This window comes from Spea bombifrons, chromosome 8 (genome assembly GCF_027358695.1).
Source record: "Spea bombifrons isolate aSpeBom1 chromosome 8, aSpeBom1.2.pri, whole genome shotgun sequence".
NCBI classification, from domain to species: domain Eukaryota; kingdom Metazoa; phylum Chordata; class Amphibia; order Anura; family Pelobatidae; genus Spea; species Spea bombifrons.
This window is the reverse complement of record NC_071094.1, coordinates 24,329,910-24,355,489: the sequence shown is the minus strand read 5'-3', so window position 1 is coordinate 24,355,489 and position 25,580 is coordinate 24,329,910. Positions and strand designations below refer to the sequence as shown.

The window sequence follows — 25,580 nt, the reverse complement described above, 5'->3', positions numbered from 1 at the left end:
TGCAATATGTTACTGAAACGAAATAATCAGTATCCATATAAGTTACCTTGTTCCCATGATATCGTTCTGTGCATTTGATTTCTAGAATCAGTATAGCAATCATAGGATGACGAAAATAACTGCTCACAACGGAACAGCTGAGGAAAGAAACTCTATAGAAAGCAGAGCTGACAGCTTATTGGTCGAGGCGACACATCCCCACAACATTGATGTATAAAGGGTGAGAGCCAGCACTTGAGATAGGATGCGTGACTCCCATGTGTGTTCAAATGCTGCGATCAGCTTCCAATCTCCGGGAACCTGCTGATGTGATTTCAGCCTGCTGGAGGAAGGAGACTGGGGTATCCTTAGATAAGAAGAGGCTCCTGTACTGAGAAACTATAATTGAAGCTTTGTGTAGTAGGTCACACAGATACTTCAATACACCAGAAGAAGGGAAACAAGAATTAAATGATGACCACCAGCCTACCAAGAAACAAGTGGACAAACAGTGATGTCTGCCACATTGCTTCATAACTGCAGTTGGTCTGCAGTTTCCTAAAGAGAAGAGCCAGTAGAGATCCAATAGTTGGACAAAAGGTGCTAAAAACTCTATTTAGTGACCTGTTGCCTTTCCGTTCTAGTGTACAAAATGACCAGGCACATGTGGTTCTCATTACCTTATGCTTCCAAGCCATTCAGAAGGACTGATGTGGTAAACTCATCTGCGCTTTTTTCTGCCCTGTATGGCTTCCCCAATATCTCATCCTTCTTCAATGGGGATTTAAACATTGATGACATGGGAGATTTTGAGAACAGCACAAAATATGAAGCAGAGTCACAAAGCTCCACTGTTAAAGCTTTCCTAATAGTCGCCTACTCAGTAATCATTATCATCTCACTGTTTGGGAATATTCTGGTGTGTCATGTTATCATCAAGAACAAGAGGATACAGTCAGCCACCAGCCTTTTTATCGTAAATCTTGCTGTGGCAGATATCATGATCACCCTCCTTAACACCCCCTTCACCTTGGTAAGTGAAAATATGTCATGAGATTTATCATTTAACTAATATTACACCTTGCTATGCTAATTCCTCAAGGAATGTCAAAAAAAAAACAAAAAAAAAAAAACGTGATGGTACCTTGATGCCAATTATAACAAAATTCGCTTTGGTGTAGTATGATGTTCACAATTTGTAAACACTTGTTTCAAGGCAGTTGTGTGACTCATATGGGAATTATTCACCCAAATGCTTCAAAAATCAGTAGACACAATCTGAAAACCTAGCTCTGAGTCACACAAGTTACCGAATATATATATCTATATCTATCTATATAAATCTCTCTCTCTCTCTCTCTCTCTCTCTCTCTCTCTCTCTCTCTCTCTCTCTCTCTCTCTCTCTCTCTCTCTCTCTCTCTCTCTCTCTCTCTCTCTCTCTCTCTCTCTCTCTCTCTCTCTCTCTCTCTCTCTCTCTCTCTCTCTCTCTCTCTCTCTCTCTCTCTCTCTCTCTCTCTCTCTATGTATATATATATATATATATATATATATATATATATATATATATATATATACCCCAGTCTCCTTCCTCCAGCAGGCTGAAATCACATCAGCAGGTTCCCGGAGATTGGAAGTGTTTTAACACTTAACACTTGATTTCCCAGTTAGTTCTGTGACAATAAACCGTTTACATATATGGCACGTACTCTGACAAGTGGTTTGTGTTTTAGTTATAATGTGATTATTTATTTTTTAAAATACCGGTATGTTGGAACTCTTTAAATTATGTGCAAATAAAGAGAATGCAGAAGTTTAACTCAATATTTGTTATCGAAAACAATCAACACAATATATGCTTCATTTGGAAAAACAGAACATCAGGAAGCTGCCTTTTATAGTAAACCAGCTCGGAATAATGTAAAATCTTTGACCCCGCTCTGACACAGATTTTGGAATACTATGACAAATTATGGTTTATTTCTTTAGAAATTCCATTCAACATTCATTCTTCTGCGTCAATACTGTGCATTGCTGCTGCTGCAAACAAGTTCAATTATTCTGCAACATTTAACAGATCACAGCTCTAATCTATACACCATCAATAAAAATTCCAGCGATTCGATCTTAATTTGCAGTGACAGCCAAACTGACACTTTAATAAAGGACATTCTAATACACGCTCTATATTCTGATTTATTGAAAACATGTTTTTGCTTTAAGGCAGCTTCTGACACAAATCAAAATGATGGTAGGGCACATCAAAAGCCAAAAAGAGCAAGTTATGGTAACTACTCAAGGTATATAATAATAATAATAATGATAATAATAATAATAATAATAATAATAATAATAATAGTATTATTATTATTAATAATTGTAATAATAATACTACATGATAACATCAACACAACAAAAAACTAATACATCTCATAACTTAACCACTGGTATATTTTTGTGCATTTAATATGCTTAATCATTTTTATATAGTTGGAAAAATAAATTATATGTAGTTATAAATACGGTAGTATTTTAGTCAAATGCGCTACTGGCCTCATGTTAACAGGTAGCAGACGAAAAGGCAATTATTTACTCAGTCCTATGAATTTTAGGCTTTCTTTTGCAAGTCAGGCATATAAGCAATGCATTTCTCATTCCTTTGGCATTCAAAAGGTTAACCATTTGTTAAACCATGTTTTATTTTTAGCTATAGGGTGTATTATTTTAGTCATGGTTATTGAATATGTGCAAGGGCATATACAGCACACATTTTACATGCTGTACATAGTGTAAAAACAGTTTGTATACATGCTTGTATATCCCTAGATAAATACCCTGGGTTCCCTAGTTTTCACAACTATATAGTTTTCTTGGGTTCAATCGAAATATAGGGCCAGCATACAGCCTTAAATGAGACATCAACCCAATGAATTAATCTGTAAAAAATCCAAGTTAGAAAAACAGAAATGGACATGTTCTAATGTAGACCCTGTAATTCCCATAATCATGTAAAACCTATCCATGTGGGACATTGTTGTTCTTAGGTGATATTTCTTAATGCACCACTCATGTGGTGATACTGCAACTTTTTGTTAAAAAAAGATGCATTTTTTTTACTGCTAGCTGCATGAAACATGTTCATATGCTTCTAGATAAATCCTTCATATATTAATATCAACATTCTCATGCTACCATCTACTTACACATATACAGACACTCTCTCAGGCTTCACTAACCTTAGGCTCACCCCTAACAAGTTAACACCATATGGTGACACATACACTCCTGCTAACACACATAAACATACACACACATGCACTAACACCATATGCTTGCACACACTAGCTACATACACTAACATAAACTAACTCCCTACACACACACATACATATATCTACACTCTATATACTTACATACATACATAGTCACTCCTGCCTCTTCCACACTCACAGCTCAATTCTCTATCCACTTCCATCTTTCTTCACCTAAAAACTTTATCCAGGAGTGGATGCTGTCCTGGGGGACCTGGGGAGACTTTGTCTCCCTTCCTTAAAAAAAAAGGTTTATACTTGACCACTAACTAGAGGGGACTGGAGGAAAAGTCCACACCAGGGTAAAGGAGGTTTCAGTCAATCAGCAGAAATCTCTCAAATATCCTGAGTGTGTGTGTGACTGTGTTTGTCTGTTTTTCGAGGTGTAATGGAGTGGGTTAATTGTTTGAGACTACTTATGTCTAGTAATGGAGGGGGTTAACTGACACTGCTCATGCCTGGTAATTAAGGAGATTAATTGTCTGAGACTGCTCATGTCTGGTACTGACTGTATGTGCAGTATATTATAATATAAATGTATTATGAAATCTGAAATCAGTGTGGTTCCCAAGACTTTCTAATAACTTCTATAATCTAAAATGTATTTTATGTGTATGCATTTGCATATGTGAATCAGTGTATATATATATATATATATATATATATATATATATATATATATATATATATATATATATAATACAACACAATATAATCTTCTCCGTGCCATACTGTGTCTCAGAATGGCAGAAAAACATGTGGACAACCTAGCTCTCACTCATATATGGCATCACTAGTTTCCCATGATGCTTTGATTATGTCTTTGTACCCAAGCGGCTTGTCTGTGCACTCAGAAAGCTTGTCTGCACAATCTTTGCATTCAAATGGCTTGTCTGTGCACTCAAACAGCTTGTCTGCACCATCGTTGTGCCTAAACGGCTTGTCTGGGCCATCTTTGTGCTGAGGCGGCTTGTCTGTACTAAACAGCATCTTTGCCATCAAAAAACATAAGTAGAAGAGAAAATCCTGGTGGTGTGGAGGGAGACTCATCTGGGGAGGGGGAGTCATCAGGGGAGACTATTTGTTCTGTAAGGGGCCCCAAAACTTCTGATGATGGCCCTGACTTTATCTTAAGTACAGCTCACACTGTGCAAGTTGCCATACAAGGTCATGTAACGTTTGCTCTCAGTTATGGGGACGCCTGGAAGCAGGACAAGTGAGAGTGTGGTGCTCTCATAAATACATTGCTTGGGGTCTCTGCTCCTTTTGCCCCATACAAAGGATGGTCCTGCACCACAGAAAGATTAAAGGGGCAGTTATGATGTTATTTTGTCAGGGATCAGTTAAATAACCTATGTCTGACCTACTACTCACCCGGTATTTGCTTCCTGACAGACTGACTTTACAGGACCACTAAGTATTTTCATATGTGCATAGGATTTAACCCATCAGAGAAAGCAAAGGGAAAGCAAACTTTTTACATTAATTGTTCCCCTTAATGACAAAGCCCGTACATGTACGGGCTCAAAATGCATTGTTTTCAATGGGTTTAGGGACCGCCCATTGTCCTTAAGGGGTTAACAAATCCAGAGCTGCACAGTTTTCAGTGTGCGGTATTTCAAAATTACATATCTGCTTGTGTGCTTCCAACTAACATTTGTTTTGTTCATGGTAGCATTATGAGTGCCAGGAAAATTGCCATAGCAATGCTGGATTAATGTGTGTTACTTTGTTACAAAACAAAAATGCATTATTTGCAATTCAACAGAGAATATCAGGGGCTCTTGGCAAAATGTATGTGACAACTACATCTAAATATGTTATAGACATGGCTGGATATTGCAATTGTAACATGTTTGCCAACTGTATATTGGGCTTCTTTTTTAGTTGACCACCTACCTGAATTTGCAACTGAGGCTGAATGTGTTTAGCCATTCCCTTTCCAATTCTAGAAATATAATCTGCAAACCATGTTAATACAACTTTTGATGTATCCTATATCTTACTACCTTACTATAAAACAGTAGAGTACATACTAACAATAGACAAAATACGCAAAAACTCCACTTCCCCATGGTAATCTTCGAGGTGCCGCCTGTTCTGCAGGCACACATTTTTGCTATGTTTAGGCTTGGTTTCCATTGGGGTTTTCTTTGCTAAAAACGCCTATAAAAACGCCAATAGCGCCACCTGGCGTTTTTTTGTGAAAAACGCATGCAGCCAGATGTTAGCTGTAATTCAATAGGAAATCGCAAAATGCCATTTCCACTTGGCGTTTTTCTGTCTGGCGTTTTTTCAGTCCTCTTTGGCGTTTTTCTGCTTTTTTGGGCTCTGTGGCAGTTTTTCAAAACTGCAGCATGTTGACACTCTGGCGTTTTTTGCAAGAAATCTTGGCTTTTTTTCTCCAATAGAAGTCTATGGGAGAGAAAAAACGCCATGAAAAAGCCATGTGGGTTTATTGCCTTGGCGTTTTTTATGGCGTTTTTTCCACAGTTACAATGCAGAGGATGGACCCAGTATCTGTGTGTCCTACGAGAAATAGGCTGAAAACAAACAGTTTCACACAAAACAAAGTCCTGGACTGGTTCATATTGAATTTTACACCATTTGGAACAAACATGCCATTACAAACAAACATACGCGACCGGATCCTGCGTGCCAAAAGCAACAGCAAACAATTTGCACCATCATTTGGGGCCAATCTTCCCAGAGGAGCAGACATTCGGAATAAAGCATGCCTTACAAACCACAGAAAAGAGACAAAAGGTTCTACCAAGTAAATGACATCAGGAGGGGGCAGATACTTGCCATTTATCCTAATCCCTTTTAGGCTAGGTTTCCATTTGGTTTTTTTTGCTAAAAACGCCTATAAAAACGCCAATAGCGCCACCTGGCGTTTTTTTTGTGAAAAACGGCTGCAGCCAGATGTTAGCTGTAATTCAATAGGAAATCGCAAAATGCCATTTCCACTTGGCGTTTTTCTGTTTGGCGTTTTTTCAGTCCTCTTTGGCGTTTTTCTGCTTTTTTGGGCTCTGTGGCAGTTTTTCAAAATCGCAGCATGTTCAAACTCTGGCGTTTTTTGCAAGAAATCTTGGCGTTTTTCCTCCAATAGAAGTCTATGGGAGAGAAAAAACGCCATGAAAAAGCCATGTGGGTTTATTGCCTTGGCGTTTTTTATGGCGTTTTTTCCACAGTTACAATGCAGAGGATGGACCCAGTATCTGTGTGTCCTACGAGAAATAGGCGGAAAACAAACAGTTTCACACAAAACAAAGTCCTGGACTGGTTCATATTGAATTTTACACCATTTGGAACAAACATGCCATTACAAACAAACATACGCGACTGGATCCTGCGTGCCAAAAGCAACAGCAAACAATTTGCACCATCATTTGGGGCCAATCTTCCCAGAGGAGCAGACATTCGGAATAAAGCATGCCTTACAAACCACAGAAAAGAGACAAAAGGGTCTACCAAGTAAATGACATCAGGAGAGGGCAGATACTTGCCATTTATCCTAATCCCTTTTAGCTGGGTGAAACTTCTAACTTGTAAAGGCTGGAAAAACTGCCTAAGGTCAAAAAAAGCAATTTCCACAGAAAGGCTAAAACGCCAGAAAAAACTGCAGAAAAAACGCCAAAACGCAGGTAAATGCAGCGGCAGTTTTCTTGGCAGTTTTCCTGGCGTTTTTCATCAAGAAAAAAACGCCGGACAAAAACCCAAGTGGAAACCTAGCCTTAGCTGGGTGAAACTTCTAACTTGTAAAGGCTGGAAAAACTGCCTAAGGTCAAAAAAAGCAATTTCCACAGAAAGGCTAAAACGCCAGAAAAAACTGCAGAAAAAACGCCAAAACGCAGGTAAATGCAGTGGCAGTTTTCTTGGCAGTTTTCCTGGCGTTTTTCATCAAGAAAAAAACGCCGGACAAAAACCCAAGTGGAAACCTAGCCTTATGCATTCATTTTCTGCAAGAAAATACTCTACGGTGATATACGTCTTGAATTCTTTTTATAAACAATGAATTAATGGTTATTTTGAACCATATGCAACCACCATATTGCGTTAATGATTATTCGAACATGAATTGCGGTCAGTGATTTATTTTTTTGTGAATTAAGCTTTGTACTGTTCCATGACTTATAGCTTATAAATACATAGACGAGTGTAACTGTATATGTGAATGTACAAATGATCCTGTGTATATAAGGGAACCCTTCCAGATAAGCACAACTACTGTTCATAGCCATATCTGAAGCACCTTGAAAATACATACCACCCTTGAGTAGCTTTTCTGTACATTGATCTTGTGGATTTCCTTAAAAACCAAATCTCTACAGGAACTGCATTCTGTCAACCAGGAATAATTATATTTCGGTTGAATTTCCCTAGAATCTGATGTGTCTTACTGTCAAAAATAGGACATTGTATGAAATCCCCTTTCTTTGTTTAATATAAAATAGCTATTCTATACTGTAATTAATGCATTTTAATTATAAATGAGAGGCCATTGTATAGACATGCCAACACAAAACAAGTGCAAAGATTCAACTCAAAAAAAAGTAATTTTTTTTTGAGTCAAATACTCAAATAAGGTTATTTTCATTATTTTTATTTATGCTATTTTTTTAAGAGAAGAAAAGCATTGATGTCTTATTTTTTAATGTGAAACATGAAACATACAAAATGGTTAAAAAAAAAAAAAAAAAAAAAAAGAATGACAAAATTTTAACTGTGCAGTACAATGGACAATCAGGACACAAGTAGTACATCATTTAACAATTAGGATATTATGCAAACTAACCATGGTTTTCCCATTTTCAACTCACCAACAACTCGATAATATGATTAATTCTTTAACCTCAACCTATCTATGCATTTGTGAAATTATTATTTATGTAAGGTACAAGTGTAAAATGAATTGTTACAGCCGTGTTTTTTTTACTATTTAGAATTATAAGTAACAGGAGTTTCCTGGTAGGAGAATGGTTTTAACAATTTCTGCTAATTTATGTAATTTCATATAATACCAACATTAAGTGGTTATTGTATTGGTGTGTATTTGTGGTTTTGTTTCAGGGGTTAATATTTTTTCCTATTCTGAAATGAATCTTTAAACCATGGACATTTTCTAAAATAGCTGACTGTAACATGTTTGTTTTGTAAATCCATCCCTTTTTGAAGGCTCACCAGTGCTTACAGCCCAAATAATCATTATTGCCATATTTCTTTCCTGTGGTGTTTCCCCGTGGTTTCTATTGTGCATTGTTCCACTACTAACAGTCCTACAAAATAAACTGCTGTTAATTGATTTTGACATTCTGTACTTTATTATACATGCTGTCCATTCATAGCCTTTCAAAGCTGTTGGCGTATTTATTGAATTCTTCAGGTTTTTTCTACACTCTCATTGGCCTAACCCAGCTTTTTATCACCAGTAAGATGCTTTGGACAGGCCTTTCATCACATCATATGAATGTGATAATCTCCACTGTGATGGTTTAGTTATAATATAAATTATCCCACTTATATGTTTCCTAGAGCAGTGTTAAATGTACCACCCATAAGTTAAACAAATATATTAGTGGGTCTACTTTTTCATGTAGGAATATCATCTATATTGTAATATTAAGAAGACACTAAATAAAAGTGCAGACCATGAAGAATTTGGCTATAGACTACATAAGACACAATCCAATGATCAGTAGCAGTATGTCCTCGATTTAGATAATACATTATTGTTTCCAAATCAAATTATATATGTGTTCATAAAAAACTATTACTCTATTTTCAGGTTCGCTTTGTGAGCAGCACATGGGTCTTTGGGAAATTAATGTGCCACTTGAGCCGTTTCGTCCAATATTGCTCCGTTCATGTGTCTGTGCTGACACTCACAGCTATTGCACTAGACAGACACCAGGTGAGTGGTTCATGACTTCTTATGTGAATGAACACAATAGAACATACATGGTCTGAAGAAGTATGTAATACCTTTTAGAGAAAGTTGTAAATACACAAGCTTGCACATTCTCTAAGTTTCTCACTTTAGATGTACTTCACCATATGTACAATATAGTGGTGCTAACGGCCTACTACTAACATAGGAAAGATGCTTCTACCAGTAACCCCCTACCAGCTCAGTGCCCTGGGCAGACTAGTTTCATATATATATATATATATATATATATATATATATATATATATATATATATATATATATAGTGGCTGTCTGTTCTTGGTTGAGCAACTCATATTTGCTTTGTATGATAGGAGATATATGGCTTCTAGTTGTAATATGCTTGGTTTCTTAATATTAATTAGGAGATTATCTACTTTCGGTCTGAATGAGAATAATTGCAAAACTTGGCAATTGCAAAGAGTTATTTTTTTTCTTTCAAACATCACAAAATGTTGACTTGGCATCAGCTCCAGACCCCACACTTCGGTGGTGGTAACTTGTGTCTTTACGTATATCACACAGACTCATAGCTGCCACTTGCTTTATGTATATCACAAATTCATTTGTATAGCTAATAGTTATGTAACCACACTTGTCTTAGTGTGATACACAAGTTAGGGTATATAAACTTTTTTATGTAGCAGAACAATAATCAAAGTAATACTTTTTATATTCCAGACGTTTTTCATTCAATCGTGAACCAGCTTTGTAATAATTTCAAACAAAATTATCCTGCTAGTTCATGATCCATTTATTACATGCACCATTATTAGAAACTTTTCATGTACTTGGGAATAAAGCCTTCAGAGCAATTTGTATCCACTTATGCTAATAGCCATTGGCCTCTCCACTGAGATAAAGGACCTGTAAGCATTTTTTTGTTATTGCCGTAACAAAGCACATTCATGGCTTTGTTTCAGATTTACCATTCAATACTAAAATGCGAAGCCAAAATGCAGAACTATATAAGCAGAACTAAATAACTAGGAGATGATGCGATAAATAGTTATATTTTAAAAATTAAATGATCAGAAGCTTACATTTAATGTTCAAAGTCTTTCTTCATTCTAAGGACGGTGGGTAAGGGGAATAACAATTCCAAAATAATGCCCCAGCATTTCTGCTAGGAGGCTGTTCCACTTATGTACCACCCTCTCAGTAAAAGATTCTTATCTGCTGACAACTTCTATGTTTCTATGACTATAGCTGCTTATAGGGTTCAGAACACTACTGTCGTCTATAATAATATACATTTATATCCTTAGCTTTTTATTATACTGTTGTGTTTAATGTCAATTTCTATTTACATCACTCGCAACTCCTAACAAGTTAGAAATGTTCTGGAAATGTTCTAGCTCACAATGCCAGCTAATTTGCAGTCCCATATACAAATATATATCCCTGTTTTTTCCAGGTCATCATGCACCCACTGAAGCCTAGGATGTCTACGGTAAAAGGCATCATCTGCATTATCGTCATCTGGTTCATGGCCAGTGGATTCTCATTGCCCCATGCCGTCTATCAGAAGCTGGAACAGTTTTACATTGGGTAAGGGACTAATTTTTGGGGCATACATTTTACTGTAGGTCACACCAACCTGAAAATAGCTATGATCATTGTAATTAGTTAACCGGTGTAGTTTAAAATAAAAATTGCCTGCATTACTTTACAGAATGCAAAACCTCTACACAGAATATGTATTGCCGTGCTTATATATATCATAATCTCAATTTACTAATAGTTTTACACATCATTAAATTCACATTCATGCATGAAGAGAGTTTTCTTTGGAACCATAAATGCATAAAATAAGCTTTTATTTTTCCAGACTGTAAAAGGAGCAGATGGACAGGGATCAACTACTATCTAGGATCAACAATAACAATTCGCAAACAATGAAAACGAACAATGCATAGTTTTCAGATACATTTTATTTGAAAAAAAAAATCATTAGTTCCCTATTAACTTGTTTTTTCTTCTCTTCTACAGAAACACTGTGCGAATGGTCTGTCTTCCCAGTTTCCCATATCCAGCTGATCTTTTCTGGAAGTATCTTGATTTGGCTACTTTTGTACTCCTATATGTTTTACCATTAATTGTTATTTCCATCACTTACACAACGGTGGCAAAGAAGCTATGGTTAAGAAATGCCATAGGGGATATTACCATGGAACAATATTATGCTCATCGGCGGAAAAAAAAGATGACGCTGAAGATGTTGATGGTTGTGGTGGTGGTTTTTGCAGTCTGTTGGTTTCCATTAAACTGCTACTTGGTTCTGATGTCCAGCAAAGTTATCAGCAGCAACAATGCCATGTACTTTGCTTTTCATTGGTTTGCTATGAGCAGCACCTGTTACAACCCATTTATCTACTGTTGGCTGAATGAGAGCTTCCGCTCAGAGCTCAAAGCCCTGCTGTGCGTATGTAGAAGGAGAACCCCGGCACAGAGCCATGCTTTGCAATCTGTCTCCCCCCCATTTCGACATGCATGGACCGAAAACTGTAACTTTAAGCAAGGTAACAGCTCTCAGACTGCTGGTTCTGCCAGTAATGTTAACTCAGGGAGGACTGATATCTCCAGCGTGGAGCCTATTGTTACAGCTAGCTAAAGGGGCTGTGTGATGCAAACTAAAATCACTTTGATACCTCTTGATCACAGTTTAGAGCTGATTCTTATGGTATCAAATAAAGATTACGAGACCTAAGGTCACGTGACACATGCACTGTTCAATGTTCATGATGACGGAGTTCCTTTGCAGTATTTTTAACCTATGAAAAGCACTTACTCATTTTTATTGTTATTTATCTGCCATTGTGAAGGGCTGCACACGTTTACTTGGATGACACTGTAGAAATAAAGTTAAATATACAAAAGACTCACAGTATTCACAAATATTAAGTGGAAAGAAATGTTATAATGTGTTAAATAAGTTTAATTTGAAATAATAGAAATACAAGACCTTGTTGCTAAGGGTTAAACCTGTAAAGCGGACTCGGTAGTGGAGCACCACTTATGCTTTGGGTAAGACTGGAAACTTGAGTACAGTAGAAAGAATTGCAGAGCAATTAAACAATACTCGAGCTTGGCAAGAATGAACAAAGGCAATAAGTATGTGGGACATATCTTGGATTGCCTGGTAAGTGAGTTGGCCGAAGGTATGGGACAGTTATTCCATCTTGGTATTCTGTGATTTGAAGAACTTGGGCTTGTTTTTTTTCATTTTCCTACGTGCAAACCTATGCTCCAGTTTACGCTTGATACAAACGCTGTTGGAGTATTTGCAACCCATCTTGTTTTTATTTTTTAATGTGCTTACATTATTTGTGCATACACATGTGCATACACACATAAATACAGCTTTTTTTATTCTAGTACACATCGTGTTAATGTAAATCTATATACATATGGTTAATATATTATAATAATGATATATAAAATATTATTTTACACACTAACATATATACACACTCATTTATACACACATTTACATGCACTCACACTCATATATAATGACACTTATATATGTATAAACTCACACAAACATAGATTCAACTGTACATACCCGATCCATCCTTTGCACACACAACTACATTTAAGACTCCCTCCCACCTTGCCTACCTTTTTCGGCTCAAGAGGGCTAATCTCCAGTGGGCCAATGGCAAGGTCTGTTCTGCTGTTCCCTCATGGTTCTCACATGCTGCCTGCGCATGAGGGCCAGGACATGACGTCATATCCTGGTGCTCAGACTTAACGCACTGGGACTGAGAGAGTGTCGAATGATCGGCAGGTGGCCCCAATTACTTTATCAGAAAGCCCCTCCATACATTTACTGTTCACCAATGGACTGATTAATGGAGTGAGGCAGTGACATGCCAGCCAAGTGGTATGCCTAGCCTGGGATATAATTGCCCCATTGTGCTGAGCTGAGCCTGTAATGTATATACATAAGGGTCAGGCAATAGGAATTGAGGGATGCCCCAGGAAGAGCAAGGCCAGAGAGTGATTCAGAGAGAGCTAGGTGGCACAGTGAGGCAGCTAAAGAGTTTACGCTTACGACTATAATAAATATCTTGATTTAAACAGAATCATGTGCATCATTCAGTACAACTAACAGGTGAACAACACACACCTGGCCCAGTCTGCCCATTATATTGCTGGAGTGTTTTGGAGTAGAGTGGCTAATACATATACTGCTTGTTCTTGGATTGTATTGTGCACACAAATGTCGTTTAGTACTGGCTGCTGTATGAGTGAGAAGTTCACATAGGTTTGCTACCTGGGTTAAATGTTTCTGAATTGCCATACTGTTTCTCCAATTTAAACATTTAACAAAAAGTTGAACATAGTGAATTAAAATGCAATGATGCAGAATTAATACTGCTCAAGGGGTATGCACCCCTCCATTTACATATTATTTAGTCCTGAGAACCTAGGCAGAAAAGGGCTATTCTGGTTTAAAGTTTGAAAAGTAGTCTTATTATAATAGATTACCATGAATTTGTCTTTCTTTTGAAGCATTACCTTGGTTGCTATGGTTGCTACAGGTAAATTATTTGTCCATGCAGCATTTGCCACCAATTGGAAATGGAACTTTACTGAGATAGAATAGCTCAGTAACCTTTTAAATTTTGTTTCCCTAAACAGCAACACTGACTAAAACCCAATATTTAAATGCTATACGCAGCTTTAATTAATATATTTAGAAATCCTAAAAATGAAATCAAACACATACAATGAAATCAAAAAGAAATTGATACACAATCTGAGAACTGGATAAAAAGTAAGACTAAATGTAAAAAATTGAATATAAATTGGGCAAGATAAAAAATATGCACAAAATAACTGCACAAAATTGACAAATTGTGCAAAGGGTTAATTGATTTTAAGTGTCCTTGCCTTGAAAATGAAAACCTTTATCAAAAAGAGAAGCAGACCCTGGTAACCCTATTTAATGGTACCAACATAAATCACCCTGGGATGTTACATATGCCATGGTGCTAGGAAAAACAATTTCCTGTTAAATACAATAGATCTTGGTGTATCCTTGGTCAAGATAATGTTATTTTATTTTCTGATAACCCCCTGGTGAAGCCATACTACCATTGTCAATAATAAACTCAGTACACAGCCTATAGAAATAGTTTTTACTTTAGTGAACAGTAAAACTAGTACTCCACCCCAAATGCACTTACTTGCTAACATATAAGAGAATATATGTATCCGAGGGCTGGCCCTGTATACAAATAGTGTTATATTCCTGACCTAACGTCTTATATCACAGTCATTTCTTATATTTTACAATTGAAACAATTATATTACTCTAAAGGAAATGAAGTCCAATGAACAGTACGATAAACAGGTATCTAAAGTATACTACTTTACATGAGACAGTTAAACACATATTTTATAGATCACATTCATAATAAATCGCTGCACTGGAAGGGAATACATAGCACCACTTCTTTTAGTGGTCAAAGCAATATAATGTAAGTCCATCTTTTGGTGGCCTAACATGGAGACTCCGATCAAGAGCTAGAGTCAGATTTACAAAGGTCTTAGAATATTGAACTGGTCCATAAATTGACACAACCTGTGTAATATACTCAAACAGAATGTTTATAGGTGTGTGTTTCCTTGTTAATTGACATTTTAACAAAAATGACACGGTGGCAAATGTACAAAAAAAGCTAGTTCTACAAGGTTAGCATCCAGAAAATTCTATTCTGTATCATGGTTTACCTATTCTATCTATATACAGTGAATATTTTCTTTGTATACATTTGCCAGTACACAGTAAAGATAACAAGTTTGTCACATAACCAACTACAAGTAGTGTAAGGAGAAATATAATAGCAGTTCTCTATAATCAGAAAATAAGAAAAGTTAATGGCAACATGATATAAATTAGCTGAAGTGTACAGTAATGTAAAAAATGAAAGTATACCCACTTTGTCCAGATTTATAAAAAAATGAAGCCAAAAGAAGAAACCATGTGTGAAAAATTAAGTACACCTTATGATTCAATAGCTTATAAAACCACTTTTAGCAGTAATAACTTGAAGTAATAGTTTTCTGTATGACTTTATGAGTCTCTCACATTGTTGTGGAGAAATTTTGGCCCACTTTTATTTACAACATTACTTCAGCTCATTGGGGTTTGCTTATGCACAGCTCTCTTAAGGTCTATTGCAACATCTTGATTATTTTCTTTTTCAGCTATTCTGATGTAGATTTGCTGGTGTGCTTGAGGTCATTGTCCTGTTGCATGACCCAATTTTGGCCAAGCTTTACCTGTCGGACAGATGGCCTCACATTTGACTCTTGAATACTTTGTCAATTCAATGACGGCAAGGTTCCCAGGTCCTGTCGCTGCAAAACAAGTCCAAACCATCACCCCTCCATCACCATGCTTGCCATGGTTTTCACTAAATGTGGTGCTGTACATTATGGTCAAACATCTGCACTTTGGTCATGTCTTTCCAGAAGTCTTGTAGTTTGTTCAGATGCAACTTTTGCAAACCTAAGCTGTGCAGCCATATTCTTTTTAGAGAGAGAGGCTTTCTCCTGGCAATCCCTCCAAACAAACCCTACTTGTTCAGTATTTTTTCTAATTACACTGTCATGAACATTAACATTTAACTTGCTAACTAAGGCATGTAGAGTCTGAGATGTAACTCTTAGGCTATTTTTACAATTTCTAAGAGCATTGCACGGTCTGACTTTGGGATGAATTTGCTGGAATGTCTTGAATGTTTTCCACTTTTGAATAATCTTTCTCACTGTAGACTGATGGACTTTAATTTTTCCTAGTTTGATGGGCAGCAACAATTGCTTCTCTAAGATAATTTCTGATGTCTTGCTTCCTTGGCATTGTGTTAACAAACACATCAATTCTCCAGACAAGCAAACTGCTTAAACGTTGGCTTTAATCAATTGACCAATTAATCAAGGGCATTTGATTAGCAGCACCTGACTGCTGTATAGCAGGATACACTTAGTTTTCCATACAAGGCTTCTCCATTTTGCCTTTTTTTTGTTGTTGAATAAGTCATGGCACTGTATAATATTTCATGTGTTATGTCCTGATATGTAAAATCACAGAATTCAAAGAGGGTGCTCTTTTGTTTTCACATGACTGTAGTGCTGTACAGCTGTACGATAAGAGTGATAATAGAATCTGTGGAACATTGTTCAAGAAAAGAGGAATTTAATCATTTAATCTGCCAAAGACAGAGAGGGCAAAAGCTGTGTTTTGCTGAACTCTTAAGATTGGGGTATCAGGCAATAGGAGCAGATAATAATTTTTTTTTTCTAAAGATTTTGTTTCAAGAAACATTAACAATGTTAACAGACAAAATAAAAAATTGCTATGTGTGAATTAGATTTTTTCTAGTTTTACTATTATGGATATTAATGCCTGAAAGAATCGAAAGGCTATGAAGTGAAATTTTGGGTTTTAAAATTAGAAAGTGTCACGGCACAGCGTACAGAGGAGACGCCGTAGTCAGGTAGGACTGCAGGGATGGTCCAGAGAGCCGAGGTCAGGATACCGGAGAGCAGGATAAACGAGGAGCAAGCCGAGGTCAGGATACCGGAGAGCAGGATAAACGAGGAGCAAGCCGAGGTCAGGATACCAGAGATCAGAATAGTCAAAAACAAGCCGAGGTCAAATACAGGAATCAAGCAGGAAAACGCTATCTGGGTGCTAGCACAGGGCATAGACGACCATCAGAAGGCGAAGTCTCAGAGTTCTGAAGTCTCTTATATAGGCACAGGAAGTTTAGGCACTAATTGGATGTTTCCCGCCAAATTTTCAAAAGTGCCGTTACGTCACTTCCTGCGGCCATCTTGTGGTTGGCGATTTCGTAATCTTTCCATATAGGTCGAGGTAGTACCAGCCGGCGCCGCTAGGTGGCGTGAAGCAGAACGAGTCAGGACTCCAGAGAAGGACGCGTCTCCCGGCTCCAGCTGCTGGGAGGATCTTGTGCAGGTAAGTGGTCTCCCTCTTCCTCGCGGCGGCTGCGGCTGCTGTGTAGAAGCGGGAGGTCTCCCCCTTCTCCGCGGTGGCTGCAGCTGCTGGGTAGACGAGGGAGGTCTTCCCCTTCTGCGCGGTGGCTGTGGCTGGAGCTGCCGTGCGGAAGCAGGGGGTCTCCCTCTTCCTCGCGGCAGTTGCGGCTGGGGCTGCCGTGCAGAGGCGGGGGGTCTCCCCCTTCTTCGCGGCGCTTGCTGCTGCTGGTCCGAGGCGGGGGGTCTCCCCTCTCTTCGCGGCAGCAGCGGCCGCCGGACCGAAGCGGGGGGTCTCCCCCTACCTCGCGGCTGCTGACACGCGGCTGGAGCCGTAACAGAAAGGTGATTGTTTTAGAGATGTCTGTATAACAGAAATAAGTATAGCATGTCATAGTATGAAAAGAAATAAAACATAATTTAGGGATGCGTTAATGGCAAGTGTTTCCAATTTTAGTAGATGCAACAGTTTAATCACATCAGATGCTTCCCCTGTAACCCAGCTAGAATCCAGCAAGTTGCTCAGCCTCACAACGTAGTATGTAGGAGATATCAGTGATCAAGTAGGGAAGTTACACCTAGGGAATCAATCCCAACCCAAAATTAAGTGACCTACTATATTTAATTTTAAAAATTAGTCCTGCCTTCTAAAGAAGTGGAACAAATACTGGTGTTCTATTCTTTATATGTAGTAAATAAAGTATACTTTACTTTCTGTATAGCAACCAATAATAGTTTCAAAATGACTTTACCAAACCCTTAAACACATCTTTTCTCTTTCCTTTACAGAGCTGATTCCCGTTTGATCATTCTTATTCCAGTCCAGATATTTTTTCTTTTTAAACCAGTTTGTGATGTATTGATTGGTGAAACAGTTGACTTGGCTCAGGGTCAGAATCGGCTTCTCTTAGCACTATCCACAGGATATTAAATGATTTTTTTTCAGCAAGAACAGCTTGTATATAATTGAAAACACACAAGTACTTAGAACATGAATTCCTGGATTTTCTCTTATGGGCATTATAAAAAATATATAATTGTGGTATTGCATACATCTATGGTGTACATTTGTAGTATGGCATGACACTCACAGAGTTAAACAATAAAGTATTGTAGCAGTCTCCTGTTTATGGAGAGAACAAAAGAATCTCATCACATGAAAAACAATAAGACTTCCTCCTTTGAAAGACTTAACATGTTATCCTAATATTACTTTGTAAGTTTTTTTATTATTACAAAAAATGCCTTTTTTTGTAAACAATTTATTTTTGCAAGGTAGGGGAGATGGTAGTTGGAATGATAAAAATACAATACTAAAAATTTAGAATTTTATCAATTTTGTCTGTTACATGAGGTTGCATCGCTAGAACATAACACCTAGAAAGTGGAAAAGTGGCTACCAAAACTTGCTTAGAGAAAGCCTACTATTTTGAAGAAGCATCATCATTCTGAAGCTAAGCTAGAAGTTTAAAACAGGGAAGTTAACTTTGGGTATCACTTATTATTTTCCACCTGGTCTATTGTTTTCACTAGGGGTGTAATCTGGCGTCATCCATGCTGCTATAATGAGTAGAGATGAATATTTTTAGTTTTGAATAACTTCCCAACCCCTAGCTCATTACAAAATACTTTAATATGCATGCTTTGTTGGTGGGGGTGCCTGGGACAGTATATTTAAGTGCTGGGCTATAAAAGGCATTAAACTACTTTTTCATCTTTCATCAAGGTTTAGAAGTAGATCAGAAGTGAAGAACTCCAATTATGAATAGAAGGCTAGAAGTGAACAAATGATTGCAACCTAATTTCCGCTGGTCATCCGAGAAGTAAAAGTATAGAATGAATTCTGTAGTTTAGGTTCCTCTAAAACAAAATAAGATCATTTAAGACATGCATGAACTATGAAGGATATTGGCTTAATACACCATCGTTGTCCACTGCAATCCCGTGTTCAGCATTAACCCCTTGTGGTTGTGGGACATCCTCCCCAGTTGAGGGTTTTATGAGAAATGTATGTTGGTGCTGGGCGCTTACTATATCCATCCCTTTAGTCTATAATACATGATTAAGAATAAAGGATGGTAGCCATTAGCAACTGGTCATATGGAGCCACTTTAGTAATAGTTTGCCTCAGATGCACCCCATCACATATGGTTGGGGAAAAAAGAGGATAAACACTGTGGAGCACTGCTGAATAATAAGTGGTGCAATAGACTCTTATTTCATTTGATTATTTAATATTTCTTATTCAATATGCACAGGTAGGGTGTTGCTGTCTTTTTATGTAAGCATCACTACCTAAGGTGCTACCAGACTTAAATTAAGCGAGTTGGATTGTGACTTTTCATCTTTCGAGTCAACCTAAAAAACCTTGTTTCCAATACAAATGCACAAGTCTAGTTCCTAGATCAGCTATTTCATGTTACGAAATTCTGAAGCTAAAAGCTACAGGCTGTTTGCTGACAAATATCTTGTAATCATTCTTTTTTATGTGAATCTGATATTAAGGCTTCGTATCCTCCTGTTTAATGCTTGTATTATAGTTAAACGTGACTGAAGCATTGGCAGGGTTATTTTTTTATATAGCTCTATATAATCAATTGGTTGATGCCAGAGGAGGACCCTGCAGGCGACCAATAGACTGACTCGCACGGCCTTTTTAACTCCTGATGGCGAACCTACGGATTTCTGCTCCTGTTAACCCCTGCAATGCTGTGGAGATAACGGGAGCGGAAATCCGTAGGTACGCTGTCAGGGGTTAAATAGACCAGCAGAGACCACTGGTCTCCCTGCTATAACAATTAAAGGTCTTTACAAGCGACTTTATTGGTCGTTCATACGGACTCTTAACTGTTGTAGCAGGGAGACCAGTGGTCTCTGCCGGCCAAGTTGCTGGGCTAGTATTTTAAAAGTCTGTACGAGCGACTCTATTGGTTGCCAGAAGGGGGCTTGTCTGCCATCAACCAATGAAGTACAGATGTACGTCATTGGTTGATGGCAGAGGAGGCCCCTGTAGACGACCAATAGACTTGCTTGTATGGACATTTAAACTCCTGGCACCCAAGCTGCTGCGTAGTCTGTACCGTGTTAACCCCCGTATTAACTCCTTCTTAAAAAAACGGAGAAAACAAAGAAAAAACTAACATGAATAACGCACACGAATATTCACCCGAACCGAAGACAGGAATGGGCAAAGATTCCCCCACGAAGACGAACACGAAGAGTTGGACGGCGCCCAAGTCTAGTACAAAACCAGTGATTTTAATTATACTTGCCATATAATTGTTGCCAAGCCAAAAATGAATCATGGTTATGTAAAAAAAAAAATTCAGCAGAGGTCTGCTCGACTAAGATAGTTCATGGCATGTTATTAACTTCCCAGGAGCGTAAATGGACAAAATGACATAGTTTCTAGATCAGCTATTTCATGTTACAAAATTATGAAGCTAAAAGCTACAGGCTGTTTCCTGACAAATGCTGCCTGCAAATATCTTGTAAACATTTGTTATTATGTGAATCTGATATTAAGGCTTCTTATCCTCCTGTGCAATACTTGTATTGTTTAATAACTTCCACGAAAAACATGGTTTACCTTAAGCACTAGAAGCCCTACGGTTGGCCATGCGCAGAAGGCCATCCTAGTTCAAGCAAACAGTAGTATATTACCGTATTTGCTCGATTATAAGACAAGGTTTTTTCCTCGTCTTATAATCGGGGTCGTCTTATAATCAGACCTCAAATAGGTCTGACTATGAGACTAAGATCCAGATCCCCTGCAGCGATGGTGGGACAGTTTCAAGCTGCCCGGACTAAGCACCCCCCAACTTACCGGTGCTTCTGAGTCCCCGGTGCTTAGTCCGGGCAGCGTGTAGAGCTCTACGCGATTCGCGTAGAGCGGAAGTTGTCTACGCGAATCGCGTAGAGCTCTACACGCTGCCCGGACTACGCACCGGGGGACTCAGAAGCTCCGGTAAGTTTGGAGGAGGGAGGGGGAGGGAGTGTTAAATGGGGGCATAAGGCATTTCTGGAGGCAGAGTGCTCTGTGAAATGCCTTTTAACCCCCATTAATGCCACTCTGCTGCCAGAAATGCCTTTTAACCCTCTATATGCCACTCTACCCCATAATATGCCTTTTAACCCCCTAAATGCCAGAGTGGCATATAGGGGTATAAGGCATTTCTGGAGGCAGAGTGGCACAAAGGGGGTCAAAAGGCATATCATGGGGCACAGTGGCATATAGAGGGTTAAAAGGTGTATCATGGGGCACAGTGGCATTTAGAGGGTTAAAAGGCATATCATGGGACACAGTGGCATATATGGGGTATAAGGCATTTCTGAGACAGAATGTCAAGCCTGGGGGCAGATGTGCATATCTGGGGGGGGGCAGGTTGAAAAAAAGGAAATAAAAACAAAATATTTTTCTCAATCGTAGCTTTTATTAACAAACAATTGTTCACATAGTTTACATGAATTAACATTTACTGGTAAAACTTTTCCTATAGGGTCGTCTTATATTCAGGCTTTTTCTTTTTTCATAAATTAATATTCAGATTTTGGGGGGTCGTCTTATAATCGAGCAAATACGGTATATGCAGTATATTTCTGCACATTTTAGGTACATGGTCTGAAATAAATATAGATAAATCAGGAGAGATTTCCCATCCATAACAATCATGTCTCCAGGTACTATGACCTCGTAGACTGGTTCTCTTAGAGCGAACAAAACTTAGCTTCACATGGAGTCAAAAGGTTGGGGCGGGCTGAAATCTTGCATGCTTGATAGAAATAACCTAGGTCATAACTGTAGTAAAACGTTAATGAAACACACCCAAAAGATCACCAACAAGGTTCATAAGCAAGTAAGAACACCACTTGGTCTAAATAGGTATCAAAGACCAAGACCAAACAGATTCCCAGTTTACCAGCCATTAAAATGTCTTGATTAAACAACTATATTTGATACTAACTAGGTTGTAACCTTTGCATTGGCTCTCCCAGTATTAGCAGAAAATATATTAACAGTTTTGTACATGGACTTTTGTCTGTCAAAATGGATAGTGTTGCAAAGAAAGCTATTCACTAAACAATGAAGTGTGTAGAAAAGTTTAATCTAAGCAATTTAACTACACATTATGAGCAACCAGTTCCATTGTCAAGAAAACCCAAATGAACCATCTCCCTTCCTGAAATTGCAAGGATTAGATAAGTGGGCTATTATAGACACTCTAGATATCCATATACATAACTAGGTTACTGCAAAATACCTAAGGATAATATATATGACGTGAGCAGTTAAACACATGCTGCAAATGACATTTTATTCCGATTTGATGAATAAGGTTTGCCATGGATCCCAGCTGTGAGACCCTTGCATCGCTCATTTGAGTTTTAAATTGAGTATTTCTCTGCTAAATGAAGTGTAAAAATATCTTCTATCCTTGCCAGGGCTTTTAATTCTTGATTGATGAATGCTATTCATGTTCCCAGCTGGCTGGACATCATGAAATGGTGTGTATACGAATGTACAAAGCAATGGATGAAAAGTGTCACACATTTCCGAGATTATGATACAGTGTATTGAAGTGCGAAACAACCTGGTCTAGCAAATCAAAGCCATAGACTAATCTCAGCTGCATTCAAGCACACACCAATGTCCTTTATAATTGGAACAATCAGCACAAAACATAACAAATGAGGTTCACAGTGGCCATTTCACATACTTTTCCTAGTTTAATAATACACATTTGCAGAGCCTGATTATCCATTAGACATAATAGGCATATGTATAGGAGCCTCTTCTAGTGTTTCCTTGCACAATCTATATGCCACAATAGCAATCCTGGGTAGCCATTTGAGCGACAACCAACAGTTTCTGCCCACTGCTGTAACATCACATGCAATACTTCTTGAGACTTAATTGGCATCTTGACAGCAAAAGTGGTCAGAGGATGTATACGCTACAACATTTGGAAACTTGGACATTGCAACAATGTTTTTCTTGTGAGCTTCTCCATGAGGAAAGTGATGCCTTATGTCCATTTTTTCTGATGGCTATAATTTTTCACCCAGATCTAGTCATCTCAAGATTGTAAGCTCTCTCCACCTAATGTATCGGTTTGTCTTAGTCTGTCAATTCTCGTCTTGCCATTCCCCTTGAATATATGTATTTTATTAAGCACTGCGTAAATTGTTGGCGCTATATAAATAAAAGATAATAATAATAATCTTTAAATTTTTTATTTTTTTGTTTTATTGTTGGCGCTATATAAATAAAAGATAATAATAGTAATAATAATAATAATAATCAGCTTTAAATTTTTTATTTTTTTTATTCAAACGTCGAGCACCTCAATTCTTCAGTTTTGTTAGTTTTGAAGCTGTAATAATAGGCCCAAACAAGGAGAAAACTAGTAGCCCAATACAGTAATTCCCTCACCCATGTATGCTTTAAACACAAGACCACTTAAGGAGCCTTATTATTACACATGGAAAAAAAACAACAACATAGCACAGTTGTGTGTCCATATGCTGCATGCTGAAATGCAGCCAAAACTGGTGCAACTTTTCAACAATAGACTCCGTTCTGTTTTTTATCACAGTGATGGAAATATTTGGAAACTTGTGGAAGAAGAGCTCCAATTATATCTCAACCTTTGTTATTTTAAGGCAGCTCAATGCCAAGTTTAATCAAACATACACAAAATTAATACTCCATTCTAAAATGAAAACCATACACATTAAAACCATACCATACACATTTGGTGGCACTTGCAAACCAATTTTCTTTTATTTTTTACTTATAGTGCACTATTGAGGTGACCATGAATTGAAGATGAACGTATGCCACTATGACAAAATCAAAGTCCAATTAATAACAAATCTCTGCTCTATTAACTTGCGTGTTCATGTAAAACAGCTAATTTCAAGCCCAACCATAAATAAATATTTATTCTTCATAAAAACAAGCTGATTATTTCCGTGAGCAAGCTAAGGCGAGTGCACCCAGGTGCCTCCAAAACCAAGGTGCTCATTGCACTTTCTGGGGGGGGGGGACTAGAACAAAAACTAATTTACCCCATTTGAAGAAGTGTTGTTGCTGTGTGTTCATTTGTAAAAGCCTGTGGTGCTGCAAAGGAGTGTCATGTAATTAGATTTGCACCGAGTTTTGTTAAAGTGACTGAATGGCCCTATCAAAGTTAAATTTGATTAAAAAACATAGTGAATTCTAAATAAGCCATGTTGCTTCTTTTACTCAATTGTCCTCTGGGCTAAGGACAGGGAATGTTTCTGAAAAAATGAGCCTGCTTTCCAACTGGGGTAGCAAATCACTAAACAAAGAGGGTGATTTATTAATATATGATGAGTGACAATACGAAAGAGACATGGAATACTGTAGTTGTGCCAGAGTATAAATTGTTTTGTGACAAAATTTGCCACAATGTCACAATTGTGCCTAAAGGAAATGAGTAAACAGAAACGCAGAAGTCCTGGCGGTTACTCTACCTGAAGCTCACATGAGATGAGATGTGACTGTTATAGGCTGAAGACCTTCTTTCCCTGTATTTTCCTTAGTTGTCTCAGACCAAAGGTCAACCTGTATCTAACAGGTAGTGCCTTTATTAAATTGTTACTAAAGTCTCAATCTTGGTCTTGCTGAAACTGATCATTTATGTAGATATTGACATTGAATAAATCAAATATCCTAGGTGAAAGAACTGTAAGTGTTTTGTTCTGTATGTTGGTTTGTTGGCTAGTTTTAAGCAGCAATGGCAAGTAATATGTTTAGGTTTATGATAGATTACTTTATACATTCATTTTGAAAAAGAATGATTTTCATGACAGGGTACAGTAATTTAATCTTCATTGAAGTAATCTAATAGTACAACCTCAGGCTGTGAAGCCACCATTCTCCTAGTCTCTATGATTTGTTAAACACATAGAGGAATAAGGGTCACTCCTGAACATATTCTGCATGAATGATTAGCTAATTACTAGTGCGGTGATGCTATAAGAATCTGACACTTTTTGGTATTGTGCATAGCTTGAGCAAATCTAATCATTTAATTAGGCTATTAGCATCATTGGCAGTGTCCTCACAGGATGAGGTAGTAAAAGTAACAGTTTCTACAGTTTCTATTTCATCTCAAGAGATATTTTTATTACCTGAACGTGCACTTGATATGTGAGATTCATTGTAATATATTTCAGTAACTTGAAGTCATAGAGCGAAGCAGCTTATAACATTATTATTCATGTTTTCACTAAGTGCCTTAACATCTAAAAATCATTCAGGAGCTAATAGTTAAAGCAAAGGCATCTAGTGGTGCTTGTTATCT

General features: G+C 37.7%; 1 protein-coding gene across 1 annotated transcript; it reads left to right on the top strand.

The window, feature by feature from the left end:
* The first annotated feature begins 463 nt into the window (after positions 1 to 463).
* Positions 464 to 11,937, top strand: LOC128503082 (G-protein coupled receptor 83-like). Its single transcript, XM_053473098.1, has 4 exons — positions 464 to 1,012; positions 9,076 to 9,201; positions 10,655 to 10,788; positions 11,230 to 11,937. Exons 1-4 carry the CDS (start codon positions 632 to 634, stop codon positions 11,849 to 11,851), a joined length of 1,263 nt encoding a protein of 420 aa, XP_053329073.1. The 5' UTR covers positions 464 to 631; the 3' UTR covers positions 11,852 to 11,937.
* Positions 11,938 to 25,580: the final 13,643 nt, after the last annotated feature.

Excerpts from the sequence above, each read along its gene's own strand:
- LOC128503082 (XM_053473098.1), top strand. The coding sequence starts at position 632 with ATGACCAGGCACATGTGGTTCTCATTACCTTATGCTTCCAAGCCATTC. Across the intron at positions 1,013-9,075 it reads TTAACACCCCCTTCACCTTG|GTTCGCTTTGTGAGCAGCAC; the intron begins GTAAGTGAAAAT and ends CTCTATTTTCAG. Across the intron at positions 10,789-11,229 it reads CTGGAACAGTTTTACATTGG|AAACACTGTGCGAATGGTCT; the intron begins GTAAGGGACTAA and ends TCTCTTCTACAG.